The 24022-nt window shown below is 41.8% G+C and overlaps 2 protein-coding genes across 4 annotated transcripts in view; both read right to left on the bottom strand.

The window, feature by feature from the left end:
• The window catches only part of unc13bb (unc-13 homolog Bb (C. elegans)), a 191330-nt gene that overhangs the window by 74620 nt on the left and 92688 nt on the right, over window positions 1–24022 (bottom strand). For all 3 annotated transcript variants that reach the window (XM_066710678.1, XM_066710679.1, XM_066710680.1), the window contains 2 exons: window positions 13000–13305; window positions 12609–12699 (listed from right to left, as the gene is read on the bottom strand). In XM_066710678.1, the coding sequence (XP_066566775.1) occupies window positions 12609–12699; window positions 13000–13305 (397 nt within the window). The remainder of the gene's footprint in view (window positions 1–12608; window positions 12700–12999; window positions 13306–24022) is intronic.
• LOC136755194 (microtubule-associated protein futsch-like) lies at window positions 15527–21673 on the bottom strand. Its single transcript, XM_066711680.1, has one exon. The coding sequence runs from the start codon at window positions 21671–21673 to the stop codon at window positions 15527–15529; it is 6147 nt and encodes a 2048-aa protein (XP_066567777.1).

Raw genomic sequence — 24022 nt, 5'->3', positions numbered from 1 at the left:
AAACACATTCAAAGAAATAAGGACCACAGGTCTGTTTCAATGATGTCACTTTACTGATCTTGTCCTCAGACACGACATATTCACTGGGGCATCACTGAATATTTGGAGGAAGTAGGCAATTCTTTCATATTTATATATTTATTACATGTTGCAGCTTTAAGCAATGGCTCATGCTCCTAAAGGCATATGATTATATTTAGACAAGAATCGCCAACAGCTGTCAATGTGAAAATTGTTATTGCACTCCCAAATATCCTCAAGTCTTTGCAAGTATTTTTTGGTGTAAGTCAGAGTCTGCAATGTAACTTTTTTCCACCCATTATGGGTCAAGAGCAGAGCAGAATAGCTTCACATCTCATTCTGGGCTGAGAATGGAAAATGTTACCATTACCTTAATATCCATGCATACTAATTAGCACATCACTGATGCACTTTGACACAAAGATGATAATACAAGGAATAGTTGCTTATATTCAGCAATTACAGGGCCAGGGGGCGAGGAGGGTAGAGGGCTGACACGAGACACCAAGTGAAAGAAGAGAGAAACCGTAAGCTGGAGTATGCAATTAGGCTGTCAATGGGACCCTTTTCTCTTATTTTACTTCTCTGGCAGAGAGGAAGGGGAGTGACAGCATTTTTTCTTCCCATTTCCTTTCTTTCTTTTTTTACTCTTTTAGTTAAAACTTTAATTAAAATCCAAGCGTAATTAAATGTTCTTACAGTATGAAAGTGAAATCCATTGTCAATGCAAAATATAATGTATAACAAATTATTATTAAAATAATTTAACAAACGAGCAAACTATATATTTTGTTTTTTTTCAAATAAGAAAGATCAAAACTGATATCTTACCATACTTCATATATAAGCTGAAGGTATAATTTGAAGCTTGCAATCTGCTCACTCATAAAGAGACTGAAAGGGCTACTGTGGCTACTGTTATTGGGGAGATGAAGATGGATTATGCAGACATAGATATTGGCACAACAGAAATAGATAGAAAGTGTACAATTAAACTGTCCATGGGAGCCTTAATCTACCCTCGGATTCCCTGGGGGAGAGGAAGAGGAGTGGAGGGACACAGAGAGCTGTGTAATTACCAACCCCCTCCTCACATACCAACCAAAAATGATATGGCCATACTGTTAATCTAGGCTCTGATTTCACAAGACTGGGAGGAAATTACAGCCAGCAGCACTAAAGCACGGACATTAGGACTTGTGGAATTCCTTTGCTTGCAGTATTAGATCAACTCTCCAACCTGAAAAATCATGTTTCAGTTCACGGTTTGCGCAATAATCCGCTTTTGCTCCCCTCCCTGGGCCAGCGTTAAATTGGCTCAAATGCAGCTAGGGTTAAGTTGGCATGGTGGGGTCTGTCCTGCCACTCTGCAGCACAGAGTTATCATACAACACAGCCAAATACAAATATACGTTTTCTTTATTGGCACAAAAAGCGTCAGTGTGGATTAACCATGAGAAAGACTTAGGAGTCTATGTGGACTTCTCACTTTCCCCATGCAAACAATATGGGGAAGCAATAAAAAAAGCAAACAAAATGCTAGGTTATATTGTCAATAGTGTAGAATTGAGAACAAGGGCAGTGATGTTCAGACTGTACAATGCGCTAGTTAGAGCTCATCTGGATACTGTGTACAGGTCTGGGCTCCACACTTCAAGAAAGATATTGCTGCTCTAGAGGCAGTTCAGAGGAGAGCAACCAGACTTATTCCAGGTCTGAAGGGAAAGTCCTACTGAGAGACTGAGGGAACTGAACCTTTTCACCCTGGAACAGAGGAGACTACGTGGGGACTTGATCCAAGTCTTCAAAATCATGAAAGGCATCGACCACATCAAACCAGAGGAACTTTTCCAGATCAGCAGGGACACACGCACCCGGGGACACAAATGGAAATTGGGCTTCAAGGCATTCAAGACAGAAAACAGGAGACACTTCTTTACACAGAGAGTAGTCACAATCTGGAACAAACTCCCCAGCCATGTGGTTGAAGCTGAAAACAACTTGAGAACATTCAAAAATAGACTGGATAGGATCCTTGGATCACCAAACGAGCACGATGGGTAAAACGGCCTCCTCTCGTTTGTAAACTTTCTTATGTTATTATGTTCTAATTTCAGTTACATTAACCTGGTAGACCAAATAATATGTTGGATGAGTTGTGTGTCCTTTACTTCACTGGTTTGAGAAATGTTTCCAATGACTTGGTGGGATGTTGTATGTGGTGACCAACGGGAGGGAAAATATGAGAAGGATCAAGTAGACAAGTCCAACATGGAAACTGCACTGTAAGATTGTATTCTAAGGGGGTGCAAACAAATAACGCAGTATTTTCACTAACCAAAAAACAAAACAAAAAAAGTCAAATACAGAAGCAGAAATGCCCATCCAGATGCACACCATTCGGCATCCTAGTTGTGGAAATTGAAGGTACCCAAGGCCTTCCATTTCAAGTTTGATCCTGACTATAACAATGTGTTTGCAGCAGGGGACCTAGCTGCAGGTGAGCGCCTTTTGCCGGCTTAGTTTGAAGCAGAAGAAGATAAGGAAGCATTTGAATGCTTTCCGCCCGCTCACGCTGTTTGCAATCACAAGCTAATGAGCAGGGCTGCTAATGGAGCCCCACCACAGCAGACAACGAAAGATGAGTGTACTTCCTTCAGTGCTGCTGACGGAGAGACGTGCAGGAGTTTAACACAATCAACTGTGTATACAGGAAACATCCTGGGGCAACTTTCTGATGTCAATCTGCGCGTGTTGGCTGGAATCCAGTTTCAATTAGAGTTCACTGAGCAAATGACATTATCGAAGCTTTTTCCAAACGGAATTAACATGAATTATTACAATATTCCCTGCCGGTATATGTGTACAAATAGGTCTTTTGTAAATGCTGGAAGCAAAAAGAGATTTGACACCACTAATAGAGAATGTAACAGTGTGTCAGGTTCAGCTGTGCTAGGTTTATTGTATGTAAGCATTTTTTAGGGTATTGTTGGCAGAATACATTAAACAAACAAGGTTACATTTATAGAACACATTCTTCCTTGTTTTTATAAGGGGACTCAGAGGTCATTTTTAGGACAGATACACATTCCTCTCAACTTTCATTCATGTTCTTAATTAGTCAAATTCATCATAAAGACTTGGATTTTCTTCTATTGTTATAGTTTACGTGATGCTTAATATTCCACAAATTGTCTGGGGAGTGTTCTTAAGGACAGCACCAAGATAACCGATAGTTGCTATTAGACAAGACCCAGAGACGGTGAGGTAGGAAAAGGAGAACAAAATCACATACAATTTGTCTTCTCTTTTCTAAAGGCTGAAAAACCATGCATCGGCACAGATCTGCAACTCCTGAGAGGACTTTGATTTCTTTCAAAGCCTGCTCCGTCTTGTGTGACATTCAGAGCTCAAATGCATAGACCTGTGTGAAATGTCCTGATTTCCCCTCTAACACACAGTGTTTATACTTTTATTAGTCGGAGTTTGATCTGTAAACATTCTGAAAAGAGATCAACTCTGAGATGCATTTCTTGTCATTTTAAGGAAGCCAGTCTGACACTGCAGCAATGGGCCTGTTCTCGATGTAAAACTAAACAAACACTTTTGATGTTTAAGAAAGTGCCAAGCAAGAAAGAAACAATCATTCTATTCTACTCCTCAAAGCACATTTATCCCAACAATTCCAAGGCCTGTGAATGCCAATATTTATGTTGCTCATGGTACATATTATTTATATAATCCCATCTGAATTCTCCAACGGCTTTCCAGCTTGGCAATTGAAAAATTACAATTACAGAATTTAAGTAATTCAGAGCTCGACTGGAATGAAAACCAGCAGGATAGTGCGCCTTCAGAACCAAGGCTGAGAACCACAGCTGTAGTTACACCAAGCCCCAGAGTCAAGTGGCCCCTAGCTGTAAAACACTATCTGGCTCATGTTCCTCTCAGTTGAGTACCTATTGAACAGTGAGGTATTAGACACCCACCATTGCAAGCAGCCTATTGGAGTGAGGAGGCCTTACAAAGCAGGTTTTGAAAAAGCACTGGAGCACAGGTGAGGAGCACGGCTTTCAGGAGGTTGTCACCCACTTCTGAGGAGTGTGGTGGGGTTGAGAGTGAATGCACATTTCCTTATCTTGGCGAGATAAACAAAAAAGGTCATGCTTTTTTTTCTGCTTCTAATATTTTCCCCTGAATGTTGGTCTAAAAGAACAAAAAACTAAAATGCTTAGATATTCAAAAGAAATTCACCGTTGTATTTTTTTCCCCAAATCTGTAAAGCATTTGAATCCCCATATGATTTGTAAACAAACCAACACAAAACCAATTTTTACCTGATAGGAACCCTGCTGTTGAACCAGGAAGTTCCTTTCCCACAGTCATGCACTCCCTGTGGATGTCAAGGTGAATGAAGAGGAGTCGTGCTTTGGCTACGTTCAGCCTCTTGCCAAGAGGGCTGCAGACAGCCAGTACACTGGTACTTCTCTCTCTCACTCTCTCTATCTATCTATCTTTCTTTCTCCCCTCTTTCATATGCTGACTTATTTCTTTGTCCTTGCTTTTGCTTTGGAATTCTGGTAATGAAACAATTTGACTTAAGACAGAATTCTTCAAACCAACAACTCCAATGATAATTAGACAAAGGGAGACATGCTGCAGTTGCTATGACAGCCGATGATGTCAATGACCCTGCATTTACATTATTTATCAAAAACAAAACAAAAAAGACCTTACATGTATGTCTTGCAGCTTAATATCAAACAAACAAACAAAAAAACGTATAATGTTTCATCCATTCTTCTTTACTGAGGGGTATTCCTCTCCCCGAATTCCTGTTATGCTTTTTTTCTTATGGTTCACATACAGGTAGTAAATTTGGAGGCCAGTAGATTACATTTAGAAGAAGTTATTAGCAGATGTTAGTTTTAGTTGTAAGTGTATATGATAGCCTCAGAGTCATTCCACCACAATAAGTGGGATCCCATTCTTTCATTCCCAAAAGGAATAGATTTTGGTATAAACTTTTGAAAATCAAGCAATGGGGGGGTACAAGAACAGCTGTCATACATTATCGAGGGGACATTTATACACAATTGTCCTACTTTAATCCCAGCGACAACACATTGACACTCTGCTCTCGTCACCATAAAGTACACAATTATTGTGTTGCCATAGTAATACAACTCTGTTGCCATGGCAGATAATTTGGCAAGGAGATATGCAGACTATTTTTAGTCTAAACTAAATCCTGAATGCACTCCAATTAAAGATTAAATTCAGGATTTAAAGATGCAAAGTATAGCGGCAACATGAGGAAACAACAACAACAACCACTACAACCACCACCGCCATAGACAAACCACAAACAAAATACAAACAAGTGTGCTACTGCTTTAAAAAGTGCTGAGCTCAGTCTTGAATGCTGGAAGAGTGCCTTGTAGCTTGATGACACAGTTCATCCCACTCAATTAATTCTACCTGAAAGTGTTCTTCACCAGTGCACTTAAGTCTGCAGGTCAACCCTGCAACCAAATGTCAGCTCTCAAGTCTAAATCTTCCTGCATTTCTAACTTATTCCCCAAACTTGAAATTTCACAGTGCATTTAGAGCTTTTTCTTCAAAGGTAGGGCTTCTAGCCATCGCACAGATAATGCCTGTCACAGAAGGCTTGTGTTAAGTGCTCTAGATGGAGTTTTAACAATTTAAACATGCCAGTTAGGTAAGATCCTTCTTCTGGCACCAAAAGAACGAACTCAGCAAGGGTACTGCCAGCGCTAAGTGGCACATCCATCAAGAGCTTTGTAAACGCCGTCTGAAATTATCAGACAGTTCAGATTACTTTCAAAAGACAGTTGTCCGCTGCCAATGAGCAGAAACACAGGGGGTAATTTAGTTCTACAGGCCAAATATTCAAAAGGAGTAGAAAGATTCGAAGGGGATATTTTTCACTTCAAGTCCACTTCAGGTCTATTCACTTATTCATTTTGTCCTGCAAGTCTGTAGCAGTTGATTTGATTTGTCTGGCTTACATTTTATAGTCCAGTTCTGGCAAGCAGCCAGTGGAAAATCAACAAAACTATCAGAGTAGGAGGGTACTGATGTTCAGATATGCCAGTGGGAAAGAGGTATAAAGTTAAGTCTGAGACAGACTTGCATCCACTGACTAAATTTATATTGGTATACATCCATACATAACCCCAAATCCATCATCCATGCTTGCAGTCAATTAAACACTCTGTACAGTACCCTACATGTCTGACTGAACGCAGTAAGAATATGCTATACATAAAAAAAAAAAAGCTTGCTTTGTTCATCAATTCACTAAGGGGTGGGGAGGGATTTGATTATTTTCATTTTATGGCTGTTAATTCAAGAATTCCAGCACCATCCATTAATCTACTATAAATTAAACATCGATTAAGCATTATACCTCATGAAAAACATTCTAATGTTTTTCTAGTTCTTTCCTCCCCTGCCTCTAGTCATTCTAATGCCAGTTTGGAAATATTGTGTGCAGGTAGCCAAGAACAGTAATTATTGCACAAATGTCTCAGAACTGTAACACGGTTTCTTAGACCCATCCCCCCACCCTCTCTATTCTTCCTGTAAATGCAGCTGTGCTCCGCCATGAACGCAGATGCCAGCAGGACCACAACCTGGAGCCAGGGACGTGACAGCATACAATCTCTATTCTCAGCATGCCGCTATCAATTAGCGCACACATGGATTGGTCTTTTTTTTTTTTTTTTTTTCTTCTCTGCCATTAATACAGATCAGTGCTTTCATGCACTTCCACTCACGGCCACCCTTTAAATTACGGACTGACAAACAAATGAGCAGGGTGACAAAAACGCAATTCCTGGGAAGAGCCTCATTAGAGATGTCACATCCTGTTAATAGAGGACCTGCACCCCAGTTGTAAAGTGTACTTGGTTTTGGTGTAGCTCAACCTAGCTTTGTAGTTCTGGCTTGTCACACTTGCATGTCTTCATTGGAAACAAATATCTGAATTCACACGTATTTCTCTAGGACACCAAACTAAAGTCACGTGTGCAATGGATACATTTTATTTGTGATTAACTGGATATGTCTAATTGGAAAAACAAAATCTGCTTACAATGTACTGTAGTCAACACAGCACATATACTAACAAGTTTCAACTTCTGGAACGATTCCTTCTAGTAACAAAAAGGAATTATATGGCAACTGGATCAATATCTCCAAATTCACTTTTTCTTTTAATGCAGTATAATTTTTTTCTTCTTATTTTCCACTTGAATTATCCATCATTTACAAGGATCCTAAAATGACTCACAACCTGTCAATGCCACAACTTGCTCTTTAATATGTGCCCACGGACACATTTATCCGAGGCCCGGAATAAATTATGAACTTCAATTTGAAACATAATCCATATTCCTCCCCCAAAGGTTATATACTTAAAAAAACAGACAACAGCTTGGTAGAAAAAGATGGAATGTTTTCTTATTAAAGGTATCAAAACACTATACTTTTTTCACAAATAAGCAATGAAACCATGAGGACACGAACAATAAAATTTAATTATATTTATTTTTCTTCCCCATTATATGTAGTTAATATGGTTATATAATTTCCTATCAGTATTACTTGTGGCAAAACACAAAATGAAGCTGGGGCAATCAGTTCACTTTAAACCCTGTGAAGATGTTCTCCCATTGGTGCTGCACTGTTCCTCCCTGCTTGTCAAAAGCAGAACACAGCACCTGACCATGAAGAGAAAGCCTCATTAATTTGCTCCAAACAACAGTGGTGGTGGGCCGATCACAAGCTGACAGTTGTAGGATATCGCTATAATGAGCATCCCTAATAACGTAGACACTTTCCATTGCTGTTCAGTGCATGTCATATACATTTACAGAATTGTTCAATTATCCGCTTCATGTGACACGTACTGTTCTGGCTCTCGGAACTCTTAAACAGCCAAATTCAAGGTTCACTAACAGGGAGACATACAAGAGGGGACAAAATACAGCATATACATACAGAACAATAGAGAAGGTGATGAGAAAAACCTCACTGTCCTTTTAAATGTCATTGATGAACGATTCAAACAAATAAGTCAATCTTTATGGATTTTTTTCTATAATTATGGACCTGAAATGTATACAAACAACTGTTATATTGGTAAAACATCATCCATGTAACTCAGGTTATTAATTGTCTCTAGTTTACCCATTAGCACACCATATTCCCAGAGACGAGTGGAATGGGAGATATAGCATGATAAGTAACATTGCAAAAGTGAATACACTTTTCAGATCACATGGTAGCAATTCTATGAGAAACCGTGGCAAAAATACAGGGTGCTTTTCATCTCCTGACAGTGACAGTCAATTTTATAAAGTGAAATGTCACAAGGAAATGTAGTTAAGCAAACATTAAATAAAGTGGCTTTCGCCCCCATTTGTAAACTCTTGAAAATATAGATGGTGAAGGTAAAGAGAGAGGAGCACATTTCATGGATCAAAAAGCTTTGAAACATAATCAGTTTCAATTATTATCATGGTATGACTTAAAGGCTGTAAATTAACACTAAGTCAATGGAGTTGTGTGCCTGCATGCTTTTTCAAAGTACATACACATTTTGGAATAAAAACAAGGTCTGCTGGGATGAGAATTGCTTCATAAATGCTTACTTCTGTATGCTGCAGGATTTGTGTTTTGATGTTTTTGTGTCTTGGAATATGTGTTATGAGAAGAAATGGATCCATAAATACTGAACACAGATTCAAATCTGATCTCTTTGCTATACGGAGCAAATCAAACAAAGAGCTCTAGACATGAGAATTAGATGGTACACCTACTCAGTCCCCTGCTTGTAAGTGGCCTTGTAATCAGAAAATTAAGCTGAGAGGTCTGTCTGGAAGAAGAACTGGAGCCCCACTGATGTCTTCCTAATAGGATTGCCTTATTTCCTCCACTGCCTTTGCAGAATAGTAAGATGTAATTATATTGTAATCTTTGATTTGAAAGACATTAAGAGGTCATACAGGTAAAACTCACTCTGCTGCCTTTCTTTGATGTGCCCAGTGGCTTTAAAAATTAAACCATGAAAGCCTTTTAACTCTCACTGGTCATGCCAGGAATTGTGCAGCTCAGGTCGGTCTGTATTGTCAGTCTCAGACAATAGGAGGAAGATTGCAGAAGAAAGGAGCTGCTACACAGACTTTTGAATCCTATTTGAAAGAACAAAAAGAAAAAGTGCCATATTTTAAAAAAGTTTTACAATTAACAGAACCCTTTTTCTTCACAATACTTACAAAAGGTCCAGTCACAGTTCCAGGGTATAGTAGGTTTTGCTCTTGGGTCTATGGCTTGGGTATATACACTCACCTAAAGGATTATTAGGAACACCTGTTCACTTTCTCATTAATGCAATTATCTAACCAACCAATCACATGGCAGTTGCTTCAATGCATTTAGGGGTGTGGTCCTGGTCAAGACAATCTCCTGAACTCCAAACTGAATGTCTGAATGGGAAAGAAAGGTGATTTAAGCAATTTTGAGCGTGGCATGGTTGTTGGTGCCAGAGGGCCGGTCTGAGTATTTCACAATCTGCTCAGTTACTGGGATTTTCACGCACAACCATTTCTAGGGTTTACAAAGAATGGTGTGAAAAGGGAAAAACATCCAGTATGTGGCAGTCCTATGGGCGAAAATGCCTTGTTGATGCTAGAGGTCAGAGGAGAATGGGCCGACTGATTCAAGCTGATAGAAGAGCAACTTTGACTGAAATAACCACTCGTTACAACCGAGGTATGCAGCAAAGCATTTGTGAAGCCACAACACGTACAACCTTGAGGCGGATGGGCTACAACAGCAGAAGACCCCACCGGGTACCACTCATCTCCACTACAAATAGGAAAAAGAGGCTACAATTTGCACAAGCTCACCAAAATTGGACAGTTGAAGACTGGAAAAATGTTGCCTGGTCTGATGAGTCTCGATTTCTGTTGAGACATTCAGATGGTAGAGTCAGAATTTGGCGTAAACAGAATGAGAACATGGATCCATCATGCCTTGTTACCACTGTGCAGGCTGGTGGTGGTGGTGTAATGGTGTGGGGGATGTTTTCTTGGCACACTTTAGGCCCCTTAGTGCCAATTGGGCATCGTTTAAATGCCACGGCCTACCTGAGCATTGTTTCTGACCATGTCCATCCCTTTATGACCACCATGTACCCATCCTCTGATGGCTACTTCCAGCAGGATAATGCACCATGTCACAAAAGTTGAATCATTTCAAATTGGTTTCTTGGACATGACAATGAGTTCACTGTACTAAACTGGCCCCCACAGTCACCAGATCTCAACCCAATAGAGCATCTTTGGGATGTGGTGGAACGGGAGCTTCGTGCCCTGGATGTGCATCCCACAAATCTCCATCAACTGCAAGATGCTATCCTATCAATATGGGCCAACATTTCTAAAGAATGCTTTCAGCACCTTGTTGAATCAATGCCACGTAGAATTAAGGCAGTTCTGAAGGCGAAAGGGGGTCAAACACAGTATTAGTATGGTGTTCCTAATAATCCTTTACGTGAGTGTATACCATCTGTATTCAGGATGTCTATATTGTGACAGTGTGAGAGGAGTATACAAGGGGAGGTACTTCAGGGCCACTGAGTTTCCCCATTCCATTTTTCAACATGGCGTGATGGCAAAAATGCTACGCCAGTCACCTGTCCAGCCAGTGAAATTACACACCACTGTCCTGCATTAATCAATCACATAAAAACACCCCGCAACTGACACTGACACTACCAGTACCAGTAGGGAAAACCATGGAGGGAGAATCGGCGATAAAGATTACTAGATGAATGGAGAGACGAGACATTGATCACAGAACACATGACCTACCATTCACGAACAACACCCCTTGGAAACCGAACCTGAAACGGACACGGACTACGAGACTGCAAAATCCTCCTGAACGACTACGTACCACAGCAAACCAAAGCCACGACCCAAACCCCACACCGTGCCACAATATTAAAAACAATAATACATTTAAAAAACAAACACAGTGATTGGGTTCACATCCTAGACATTTTCATTTCCTTCATGGTGTTATTTTTCTCAAATATTTCTCTAACCATATCAAACCAATTAAAGTTGCAAGATGGCAAAGTAGAAACGGCCTCCTTCAGTCTGTAGCCTCATACAAACTTCTACACAGACCATCAATTCCGCCATAAAGGTACAGGTTAACGCAATCACATCATGGACATATGTATGACAACAGTCTAGCTCAAAGAACAAAATTAAACCAATTATTAAAATGACAAAGTTTGAACAAATTGACTTACGATCAGTATTAAATGCTTTCTGATGTAGGACTTCCATCAAACCACAAGGACAGAAAGAACAAACTCAAGCACAGCTCTTATCACAGATAATCACTGAGGTGTGCAGGAGTAGGTACAGCAATGAGACATAGGCTAATCTCAAAGACACCAGCCCTTACCAAAAATGTCCCTGAACGATTTTTTTACGGTTTTAAACCATATTTAGAAACCGAAGTGAAGTTTCTAAAGGTTTATATGTAAATGGAAGGGGGGAATAAAAATAACAAACAAATGCAATTTGAATGTAACGGCTTTCTGGACACTCTAAAGTTTCATATTTTTAATTGTATAAGCAGCATTTGTATGGTATGTTCAGGGAAAGAAAAGACTCCAACTTTATTTTGATGTTTCTTCTCAGACCACACTGGTAACCATGGGGACAATGTCTTGCCTCGATTATTTGAACATGACAGTACAGAGACGATCACAACCAATTCAGAAACACACTGAGAAACGTAATGAAGGCACACAAGAAACACCAGGCAGTCGATACTCAAACAACTCTGATCAAACCGAAGCAGTCTAGTTACAACACTAAGCACGGTAACTAAAGGAAAAGAATCTGCAAAATAAAAACAAAGTAAAGCGAATTATCTTTGAAACATTGGCCAGCTTCACACAAAGTCAATCGTGAGTCGTAAAAACATCCAATCGTTGCCTTCAGAAACAAACAAAAGAACAAGTGGTGCGCAAGGCTCTTATTCTGTACTGAGATTTCCCCACCACTGGGAGAAGGATTTGTGTTCCACTCTAACTTTTAACAACAGGAAGCAATACGCATTCTGTGACTGTGACTATAGGCATAAGAGATGAGGTGAACTTATTCCCCAAAATCACTTTGAATGACAACACCATGTTGTCCAAATAGATGAAGGGCAGATACAAAAAAAAAAACAGACATGTTGACGTCTTGGCCTTTTCTTTACTTTTTGCCGACCAGGTGGCACACTATAACAGGGTATTTCAATATAGTAAAGGATATAAAAACAAAAGATTGTTCATTCCTGTATCACAGCACCATTCCTTGCACCATGAATATCAATCGATGACCTCAGTATTTTCCCCATATTAAATCAAATTAGGACAGGAGGGAGTCGGGGCAGATCAATGTGAAACTCAACCAACGCAGAGCAAGATAAAAAAAACTTTACAAGCAACCAACCAAAGCAGACAAGAGGAGCGTGGCACTCCCTACCTCCTGCAGTTGGACCCGCACTTTGTTGATAGCTCTCAGCCAACGCGCCCGCGATGGGGAGAAGGGTGGCGGCCCCACGTCCTCGAGGCAGCTGGGTGTGTGTGAAGGTGAGAGAGAACGTTTTAGTGAGAGATGCTTGGCAGTATCTTACAAGATTAGAAAAACAGATTCTTGCTCTCTAAAAAAAAAAAAAGAAAACTTAAAAGTAAAAAAATAACATTTCAGTTTATGGGCCCGACTTTCCTAAACTGGTAAGGATGTACGAATGAGTAAGAGCTGTATATACATTTACTTTGGAGCATCGTGCCCTACATCACCTGGTGTCCGACTGTGGTTTTCCTGGATTTCCACTTCCCTAAAGCCCCCAGCCCAGACTCGCTCAGACACTGACCTGCTCTGCTGCTTTTCTAGCTTCCTCTCCGGTTGGATTTTGGGCTCCAGTGGGGCCCCAGGTGTGAGCTCATCCTGTTGGGGGCGGACGCTGGGTCCCAGCCCTGTCTCCGGGGCCACCTCCTTATCCTCCCAGACGTGGCCATTGGGCCGGTAGCTGCCAGAGCTGTGGTAGGAGTGGAAGGACTCGAGGTCTCGGCGCTCCTCCAGCTCGGAGCCGCCAGCGCTGTCCGGGCCCAGCTCGCTCAGCTGAGAGCTGGCCTGGCTCAGGTTCCCAGAGGAGCCGTAGCGGCTACTCCCCACTGGGCTGCAGTTGAGCAAACAGGGAAGAGATGTCAATTACCAACCCTGGACACAAGGTGCATGCAGTTTTGTGTAGAAGAAGCAAGTCTAACAAAATAAGCACGACTGCGGCAAAACATCAAATGTAGGTTTTCGGAAATGTAATCCAGTTGGGAAGCAGGAAAAAACTCCTGTCATCAGTGTTCTCCTGTAGCTAAAAATGAGAACTCTGAAGGCTGATTGAAACCTTGGTAAATCAGGCCAAGTAACTTTTAGTGTGCTACTACTGGGCTATCTATGCTCTGTGGTCTAGTTCAATAATTCAAGCTAAAAGGACTGGAGTGCAGATGGTTTTACTACTGTAGAGAACACAATAATAATATACAAGTATTGACTTTTGCCTCACCAATCTGTAAATCTGAACGTGCCTAATACTATTATAAATAAAGAATATATTTTAATACCTCACTTTGAACGAATAAGAATTAATAATACAAAGATGGGAAAGCAGTACTATTCAACCATTGGTTTAAAACAAGCTCTGCATCTTTTCTTTAATTCTCTAAATGCTTCCTACTGGTTCATTCCTGATCCTTTACTGTATTAAACTATGGGAAATATTAAGAGGGGGAGGTTAGTAAAAGTACTTCAGTCAAATATGGAAAGTGGGAGAATACTGCTAGTCTATAGAATTCTATGGCCCGCGACTGTAACAGCTGAGCATCACTTCACAGCATGAATATTATAAAGCTGAATGAAATTCACAAAACTATTAAGCCTGTTGAATGGAGGCTGATCCCCACTCTTCCTGTGGCTCAATGTGCACTAAATGATTGCTTCGGTTCATTCATATTCTCTATACTGCATCTCGAACTGCGGTGAATGTAAACCTCCACATCCATCTGCTCAGTGCATTGTGAATAGAAGTGTCTGCTAAATGGGGAACCCTGTAGTGTGAGAGCACTACCACTAATCAGATACTAATACTTATCATACATAAAAGTATTGCATTGCTGTACTGCTACAGTATGCAACCTTGTACCCTTTAAATGCACCTTAGGTTGCAGTAGTTTACCTACTTTTAATTGTCTCATTGAATGTTGCCTTTAGAGAGACCCTTTTGGCCTACGGTTATAAGTCTTGTTAGAAGTGTATTCTTCACTAGACACAGTGCATTGCTGTCAGTGTCCATGGAGAGCAGATGTTCGGTATTGAATCAATAACTTCCAGAACTGAAGCAGGGTAACTGAAGGTCCAATCTTGACATTTAAGCATTTAAGGCATTACTTAAGCATGTGACCTTTTAATCCTGCTTCATGGTGCATTTATGAAGTTTGTCCTCTCTCTCAATTAGATGCAATTCTGAATATTTTCACTACCTTAAAACTAACAAATAAAAAGGCATTACAAATATATGGTTCCCAAATTCCTCTGTTTTTAGAGTAAAGTTGAAAACACATCTGTATTCAATCATGTATTACAGACTGGTGATCAGAATCATTTATTTATATTTTAAGGCAAGCTAAAATATTTATTGGGTTAAGAATGAACATTTTCTTTCCTCAACAGCTGTGCATTCTGAAAGGTTTTGTCTATGTTAATGTTTAGCCCCATTGACACTGGTTTCTCATGTCAGTGCTGCTCCGAATACAAGTTAGTAAATGAGAATCAACAGCTGCATATCAATAGGAACACTCAAAATTGCATAATCTAAAAATATTCAAAACTGTTTTGAAGATATTGCATTCAAGGGGTTTCACATTCTTTCACATTCATATGATTCCAGCAGGTCTAATAAGACAAGCTGATACACAATCTCTTCGTCTTTATGGCCAAACACTTATAAGGCCTTAAATTACAGCAATTATCAATAAAATATAGTACAATAAAAAGGAAATATGGTATTTTTGTATTTCATAATGATACATTAATAATGTTATATACAATCAGTCATTTTTACCAGAGTGGTGCTACTAGGGTTAAATTGAGTGCTGGAGAAACGCACATCACCTCAACGGATATCTAAAGCACATTCAACACATACTGGCAAGCGAAAGGGCATTTAAAAAGAGCTAAATATCAAAAGGAAAAAAAAACACAAAAGGTAATAACAGAAAAACACAGTAAACAAAGAATAGTGGGGTCGGGGTGGAAGGGGTGGGGGGAGGCACCGTTAGGTGGCATCGCTAACGACTTATTCCCAGTACAATAACATTGCATTATAAATGGTGTGCAACAGCCATTTATTATGCTGCTACTGGCCTTGTCACATTCAAAAGGTCCCTCTTCGGTAGGTCGTCATGAAGTGCTCCTAGAGTCAGCTCTGCAGAGGGAAGGGGTTCAGAAAGGGAGGCCTTTCCATTTTCAGCAAGGGGTCGGGACTGATCTAGGTCTGGGGTTAAGATTTCTACCTGAGGTGTAGCTGAGCTGTCTGAAACAGGTTCTTTACCTGTGGCATCTAAGCCTTCTTCTAGGGGTTCAGCATTTTCCCGGCTAGTGTGAACAGTTTGATCTAAGCTATGGAGTTCTTTAACTTCACTGCTAATCTCATGGCTTTCTGCCATTTCCTTATCAGACACTATTGTGGACTTGTTCACTTGCGTTCCACTAATGGCACCATTTGCACCAACCAATTTATTGTCTTTGGCTGTGGGCTGGAAGGTGATTACTGCAGGCTGTTGCTTGGACAGCTCAGGGCTTTCTTTCTGCCAAGGGAAGGCAAAGTCTTGTTTCTTTCCAAACATGGATGTAGCAGAGGGATCTTCCTTCACAGTTGGTTTGTCTTCCTGGAACAGTCCAGCTGAGAAGTTTTTGAATCCAGACAACAGCCCCCCTTCCTTCTGTGGCATAACTTTAGGAATTGAAGGTGGTGAGAAGAATGACCCAAAAGTCTTTCCACTGTCACTAGAAGACATGAAACCAAATTTGGGTGTGGATAAGCCAGGTATGTCAAAGAGGGATTTGCCAGGAGGTGGTTCTGCCATTGGCATTTTTGGGGAAGTTTCGTGTGGAACACTTTCTTGGTTTCCACCTTTATCCTCAAAATCTCCAGTGATCACAGTAGTGACCGTATGTGTCACCTCTCCTTCTCGACAACTAGATAAATCTTCCACATTGACTTTGAGCTCCTCTGCAGATTGACATTCTTCACTTGTGACAACACATAGGGATGTCTCTTCAGCTTCCATGTGTTGAACTGTTACTTCTACAAGGGGCTTCACATCTCCTGCTGTTATTATGATATCCTCTGCTGCCAAAGTGGCAGGTAAAATCTCGGTGTCTAGTGAAGATTCTTCTTCTTGTAAGGTTTCCAAAACTGGCTCTATTTCAGTGAACTCTTGTAGATGTGTCCCTTCAATAGTTGTCATCGTGCCACAAATGACTGCTTCTGATTCCACCAATGATTGTGGCTCTTCAGTAAGCAAGTCATGTAAAACTCCTTCTTCTGCCAGTTCTTTAGCAGTTGCTTTTACATCAATATCCTGGACACCAGCCTGGTGTATGAGTGCAGCAGTGGGCTTGCTTTCTGGAATTTTGGCTTCTTCTGCAGGCTTGTCCCCAGGCATCTTGAAGATACCAAACAGTTCATTTTTCAAAGACTCAGTTTGGTGGCTCCCGGGAAGGTTGAAAAAATAACTTTTCTGTTGCTGCTGCGGAGCAGGGCCAGGTGAGGACCTGAACATTGAAGGCTGAGCTGTGGAAAAAAAGCCAGAGGAGGGTTTTGAGGGAGCACTCGGTCCACCAGAGAATAACTTCACCTTGGACATAAATCCAGAAAACATTTCAACTGAAGAGTCTAGAACGGTCTTCTCTGGCTCAGAGATTTTAGGTACGCCATCAATAACTGGGCCTGTTGGGAAACCAGGGGGTCTTTGTTCTACAGGTCTGGGCTGTGGCTGTACAGTCTGAGGAAGTTGCTCAGGAGGCTGTGGAAAAGCTTTATCAACTACAGGAGGACATGCATCTAGGTGAAGCTCTCCCTCTACACTAGATGCTTGACAAACTGGCTCCCCAACCTGGCAAAACCCATCTGGCTGTCCATCTGCATGGGATACAATAGTATCTTCTTGTAAATGAATGGTATCCGACTGTAATTCATAAGCCTCAACAACTTCAAAACCAGTGATTTCAGGTATAAGGGCTGGTGAGATTTCCTCTACAAGAGAGTCCTGACTTTGAGTTATAAACTCATTTTCACTGCTAGGTACTACAGATTTAGTGTCTTCATAAACCATACACTCAGACTGTACCTCAATGTTCTTATTCAAGGATGAAGCTGGCTGCTCAGAAGACACGTAATCTTGCTCATTTCGATTTCTAGCTTCAGTGTGTTTAGGACGTGGAGTTCCAAGGCCAAGCACTGAGTTCATGAAGTCAAGTTCATCTTTTGTGCTCGCTTTACTTTCATTGCTGTAAGGTTTGCTGCTCACATGACTGAGAGGTTTCTCAGATTGAGCAGCAGGTACCTCTGGTTTCTTTTCATCCATAAAGGACAAGTTGAAAAGACTGAAGGTTGAGCCACTTGCCTTGGGTTTATTCTCCTCTGGAGCACCACCAAGAGAAAAGAAAGAAGGCATCTTGAAAAGTCCTTCTGACTCCCCAGCTAGTGGTTTTGATGCTGTAGGTGTGGCGTGTGCTGAGCTTGTCTGACTCGGGGCAGGCTGAGGGCTAGGTCCACTAAATAAGGAGAATAAACTTTTGCCAGGGGTTTCTTGTTTGGGGGCTGATGTTCCAGAGAGCATGTCCCCAATAGAGAAGCCAAACAAACCACCAGTTTGCTTTGGAGGTGGCCCTTGGTTACTCTGCCTTGCTGGAGGGGGTCTTGGTGTCCCTGTCGGCATTGTCTGTGACCTCTCAGGAGGCTTGGAAAGACTGGCATTGGGAGGGAAGTTTTGAGACATACTTCTTGCTGGGCCCTGAGGTTGGCCAAATGGAGGCATGCTTCCTACATCGGGTTGCCGAGCTTCACCAATTCCACCCAAAGTTTGCTGCTTCCGAAGACCCTTTGGTCTGGAAGAGGAACGGGATGCATCACCAGTAACCTCATTCAATCCCTCTTGCGTGTGCTGCTGTGGCACTGGGCCCATGATGTCTTGGTTCATGTCATTTTTAATAATGTTTGATCCTTGCTGATCGCCTTCAGGCTCTTGCTGTGTAAGTGGCTGTTTTGGAGGCTGTTGTTTAGTTGGGGGAGGTTCCACTTTGAAAAAGTCACCAATTGAACCAAAAAGGGAAGACATTCCCATATTTTCCTTGTTTATAGTTTCACTGCTGGCAGCATTCTTTTCTAGTGGTTTAGCTTGAGTCTGTGGAGGTTTGGGAGGTTCTGGTTTTGTTTCTTCTACTCCTACTGCTGCTTTAAAGAACCCCAAGAAGCCAGAGCCTTGTGGTTTTTCAGCTTGCTTGTCTTGTGGAGCTGCATCAGAAATATTGAAGATTCTTAACGGATTTTTGAAAAAGGAGTCTTGGTTAGCAGCTTCAGTAGAAGCCTGGTTTGGCTGAGATGGCTTGGGGGTTTGGGATGCCAAGTTAGACTGCACAGGCTTTGGTTTCTCACTGGGGGAAACTGGTGGTTCACTCTGCCCTGAACTAATACCAAACACAGATACTATGGCTGTTGTAGGCAATGAAGGCAAAGTTCGAGAAGTGGTTGTGGCTGGCTTGGTTGCTTGACGATCTACCTGCTGAGGCACACTTGTTGGTGTTGGAGTCTCTTCCTTCATGATTTTTGACTTAAGGCTCTGAAAGCCTGAAGACAAAATGTTCCTTGAGTGCTGGTCCATGGGAGGTAAGTCATGTCCTTCTGGCTTAGACTCTTCTCTGCACCTACTGTTTGATGTTAAAGACAAGGCTCCATCTTTAGACTGGTTGGGAATTGTCTTTGAGGTTGCAGATACAGATGTTGTAGCAGGTGCTATTGAGGCTGTGCTAGTTTTGCTTGTGTCAGAATCAGGAGTCTTACCAACCAAATCTCCCAAAGCTGAAAAGAAGGAAGAGATCTTCTGGATCGGTTGGCTCTGTTCTTCTGTACCTGGTTTTTGAACAAAATGTCTGTCTTTAGCTTCTAGATGCTCAGGCTCTTTAGAGTGACTGCGGAAGAGCCCGAACAGGCCCGATGAGGTGGACTCAGAAGGTGAAGCGGATGATAGGGTTACAGAAACCTTTTGTGAGAAAAGCTCTTTAAATCCTTCCATTCTCTTTGTCACAGATCCTTTCTTTACCGTTAGATCAAAAGCCTCTATCTGGGGTTCTGCATAAGTATATCTTGACCGATGTTGCTCTTGTAGGTCCATTCCAACTTTATGGAGTCTGTAGGTGGAGAAGTCCATAGGCTCTTCTCTTTGGTAGTATATGGAGTCCTCAAACATCTGGGAAAAGATCTCTAGGTTCATGTTCATGATCTGATCCCCTTTCCTGAAGGCTGCAGAGAGATCCAGGGGAGCACTGAGAAGCTCTGTCTGCTGTTGATCTTCCCCAGGAAACCAGAATAGCTCATCTTCATTGTAGAGAGGAATTTTAAATCCACAGACAGCAACCATCTCATTTTCTAACCAGGCACTGGGCAGGTTATCAGAATACATTCCATAAACCCAAGCCTCTTCCTCAGGAGTGCACACATAGACATTCTGTCCAGCCCCATCGGTTAGCAAGGAGTAAATGAACTCCCCATCAGTGTATATGAAGTATCCATAATCCCCATCTTCTGATGGCCACCACATTCCCTGCTCCAGCAAAGACAGCCACTGCTGGTACCATTCTGCCTCTTCAAGGAACCTATACTCCTCTTCCATATCAATTGGACAATTACTATCCTGGTAGCTCCACGGGTTTCTCTCATCACTAATAGAGTAGCTTAAATCGATTGGTGCTTCTTCAAAAGGGCATTTGTTAAGGAACTCTGGGGTACCAGTATAATTAAAGTCTCCTTTCAAGGAAGTATCATTCCATGGCACATTTTCCTCAAAATAGTCCTCATGGTATGAGACACATCCCAAGGATTCATATGATGCAACACTCTGCAGGTCATAGTGGCTACTTTCATTAAGTGAATGCCACCTGTTAAATCTTGGATTAGGCTTTTTTACACTCAGGTTCAGAGCATTGTTACAGTCTATCCAACTCTCACCATCTTCAGTTCCAGTCTGATAACATACATCTCTAAGGTCATCATAGCTATTCCATGACTTTCTGCTGTCGTTCTGATAGTAACTACTACTAAACTCCTTTCTTTCATACTTATAGCTCATGTCATATACTTTGCTGTTCTTTTCCTGCTGGAAACCGTCTTGGCCTTGGTAATCAATGATTTCTTCTCTTTGGTGGGAAGGAACATAATAAGGGGAAGGGTCCATCTCTGTGGTGCTCCAACAGAGTGGGGCTTCTAGCATAGATGCCCCATCTGGGGGCTGTCTGTATTCCAGACCTGTTGTGTAATAAATTGGGCTTTCAGCATGAACATCAGACTCAGAATACTCATTAAGTTGCTGGTGCCATGAAGACGATTCTTGGAGGTGATGGTGTTCAAAGCTATTAATAGGTGCTGTTCCATGTTGCAATGACAATGGCTGGACTTGATAATCATTTACCCGAGGATACTGTTGGCCACTAATCCAGGGTTGTAAGGGCCCAGTGCTCTGGGAAGACAATATTGCAGATGGCTGTTGTCCTTGTTTCCAGTAATGAAGTTGCTCTGTACTGTATGAAGTTGTCATCGGCACATGGTGCTGAAAGCTTTGATGGCTATAGGAAGTATAAGGTAAGTGTCCAGTACTATAAGAGGATGACAGTGGTTGGTTTTGTTGCAATTTTGAGTGTTCAAAAGTCCTCAAGTCTATACTTTCTGTGCTGCTGGAAATTGGAGTAATCTGATCATCCTTCTTTTGTTTTGGAATGAAGCGATCAAAGATGCCAAAGCTAGTCCTCTCTTTTTCTACCTCACTGTTGATATTCGTGAGATTGACAATTGATCGTTGTTCAACCACATGACCATCACTGTCACTCTTTTTCACAGAATCAGGCTCATCCCCTTTGCTCCTAAACTTTAAGAAACTTAAGGGTCCGTCCTTCTTGCTGCCAGCTATCAGATCTTCCTGTTTGGGTGCTGTAACATTTTCATTAGATCCCATCTTAAAAATGCCAGAGAGCAGACCTTGGGAACTGTTACTTGACTTCTGCTCTATGCTCTCATGATGAGATGATTCCCCTGTTCTGGCAGACAATTCTTCAGGGGAACCACGTTTGAACAGTCCCGAAAACAGACCTTGATGCACAGCAGCCTTTTGGTCCCAGTCAGCTGTACTTGACTGTGGGTAATGTGGTTGCTGCCTGTTAAACCGTGGCTGCCGATTCCCTTGGGCAGACAGATTCTGTTGTTGCTGTTGCTGCTTTTGCATTGTGGATGATTGGTTGGTTACACATGCATCTTCTGAAGAAGCAAAATTGAACAGCCCTGAAAGGATACCCTGTTGTACCACAGGCTTTTGCTCTTTGTCAGTGGTTCCACAGTTTGGTGGATTCTGATTTTGGCCCATTAAATGTGGCTTGTTCTGTTGAGTTTGATTAAGCCCTTGAATGGACTGACTCCTAGTCTGTTGTTGGGCTGAAGGAGACTGATTGCTGGCAGAAACATCTTCTGAAGAAGCAAACTTGAACAACCCTGCAAGCAGCCCATGTTGCTCAGTAGGTTTTTGCTCTCTGCCAGTTGCAGCATGGTGTGGTGCATTCTGGTTTTGTCCTGTTAAATGTTGCTTGTTCTGTTGTGTTTGGTTAAACCCCTGAACAGACTGACTGCTAGCTTGTTGCTGGGTGATTGTAGAAACATCTTCAGAAGAAGCAAATTTAAAAAGACCTGAAAGCAGTCCTTGTCCAGCAGGCTTCTGTTGAGGTTGGCTGTGCCCAGCAGGAGGTCTATTAATACTAGATACATCTTCTGATGAAGCAAATTTAAACAGTCCTGAAAACAGACCTTGGCTTTGTGTAGCAGTGTTTTGGTCATTGCCCTTGGAAGCCTGATTCTGAGCCGTTACAAAGCCCTGTGTAATATTGTACTGCTGTTGACCTGTAATTGGCTGTCTGCCATGATGCTGGACCGGGTCCTGATGTCCTGTTTTCTGTTGGTTGCCAGATTGCGGTTGTCCAGGAGGGGTCTGGTTGACGGACTGCTGCTGATCATGAACATGTAGGGTGTGGCTGTGATCTTGAGGAATATTCTGGCCTGGCAGTCTAGCATTGGGTGATGAAGTTTTGTCAAATGGTCTTCCCTGCTGCTGACCTTGGGGTGTGTGCACATCCTCATTTGATGTAATCTTAAAGAGGTTTGAAAACCATCCAGTTTCTGTATTCCCTTTAGGTTCTCTCTCTATAAACATACCATGGCTTGTTGAGGTAACTTTAGAACTATCCAGGTTGATGGCTGATGTTGTTTTGGAAATCCCTGACACCTTATTGCCTGTTCCATGAAGATTATTTTTGGATGTCTGCTCCTTAGGATCACCGAGCTCTTCACCAGAAGCAAACTTCAGCAGCCCAGAAAACAATCCTGCTTCAGATTTTGTGTCTTTTTGCTGAGGTGTGGAGACATTTTCAGAAGAAAAGAATGGAAGCTTTAACCTACCCCCAAGAGAGAAAGAGTGTTCCTCAGCAGGCTTGTCTATTCTAACATCCTCAGCAGATCTGAACAAAGAAACCTTGGAAGGTCCTGAAGTCTCACTTTGGAGTTTTTCATTAGGAGATGACATCAACTGGCTAAATGATTTTTTCAAAGGGCTGAAGAATCCCGAGTCCTCAACAGCTTCCAATTTACCAGCTTTAGTTTCTGCTATTTTTGCTTGAATTTTGGGAAGGGTATTATTTTCCTCTAGCTGATCTGACATCATCTTCCCCTGCAAGTTAGTTGTTAGACTAGCAGATTCATTCTGAACCTGTTGTTCTTTTTGTAGTATTTTGTCTAACATACTCAAACCACTAGTTGGATGAGGCTGCCTTACAGATGTTGTAATGGGCAGACTCCCATCATTCTTTAAAGTATAGTCGTCTTTGTGCATGCTTTCTGCATCTAAGCTTCCCCCACCTTTTACTTTTGAAGCCTCATTTACACCAGATAGGAGAGTACCCCCTTTGGATTCACTTTGCACAGGAATGTTGTTCTCCCCAACAGATATTACAGTCTCTTCAGTGGTGGGTGGTTTGTCAGAGAAAAACCTTAATGGGTTTAGTTTGCCAAACACAGAGTTTACAACAGAAGGTTGCTGATTTGTGAAAGAGTCCTGGGCTTTATCACTGGTAGCATTGCTGCAACTTCCCAGGGCCTCCTTAGTTTCAGAGGAAGATGCCATGGCTGGATTGGTCACTTGGTTGCTGTCTTCCTCTGTTTTCTTCCCAGACTCTTTAGGATCAGATGATTGGAAGTGCAGCAAAGACTGCAGAGAGAACTTCCTATCTGGATGAGGCCCTTGAGCTGGTGGGACAGCTGCTACAGGAGTTGTACTGCTGGATTTTGGAATGAATGAAAAGAGTTTGGAGATCCCTGATTCAGGTGGAGCACTTGGCTCAGGGTTCTCAGGCGGTGGGTTTGTAACCAGCTTTTCTACAGAGGTGGATAACTGCTTTGTGCCTGAGCCAACCTTCTCTGTTAATGAACTGAACAAAGAGCTAACAGCATTTTTCACACCAGTCATTCCTTGGTTAGGATCTGCTGGAGTCTCTGCATTAGTCTCCTTTGCTTCTGTTGGCATTTCATCCTT

The sequence above is a fragment of the Amia ocellicauda genome, chromosome 8 (genome assembly GCF_036373705.1).
Source record: "Amia ocellicauda isolate fAmiCal2 chromosome 8, fAmiCal2.hap1, whole genome shotgun sequence".
NCBI lineage: Eukaryota > Metazoa > Chordata > Actinopteri > Amiiformes > Amiidae > Amia > Amia ocellicauda.
Note: the sequence above shows the minus strand (reverse complement) of the source record. Positions and strands in the feature narration are given on the sequence as shown.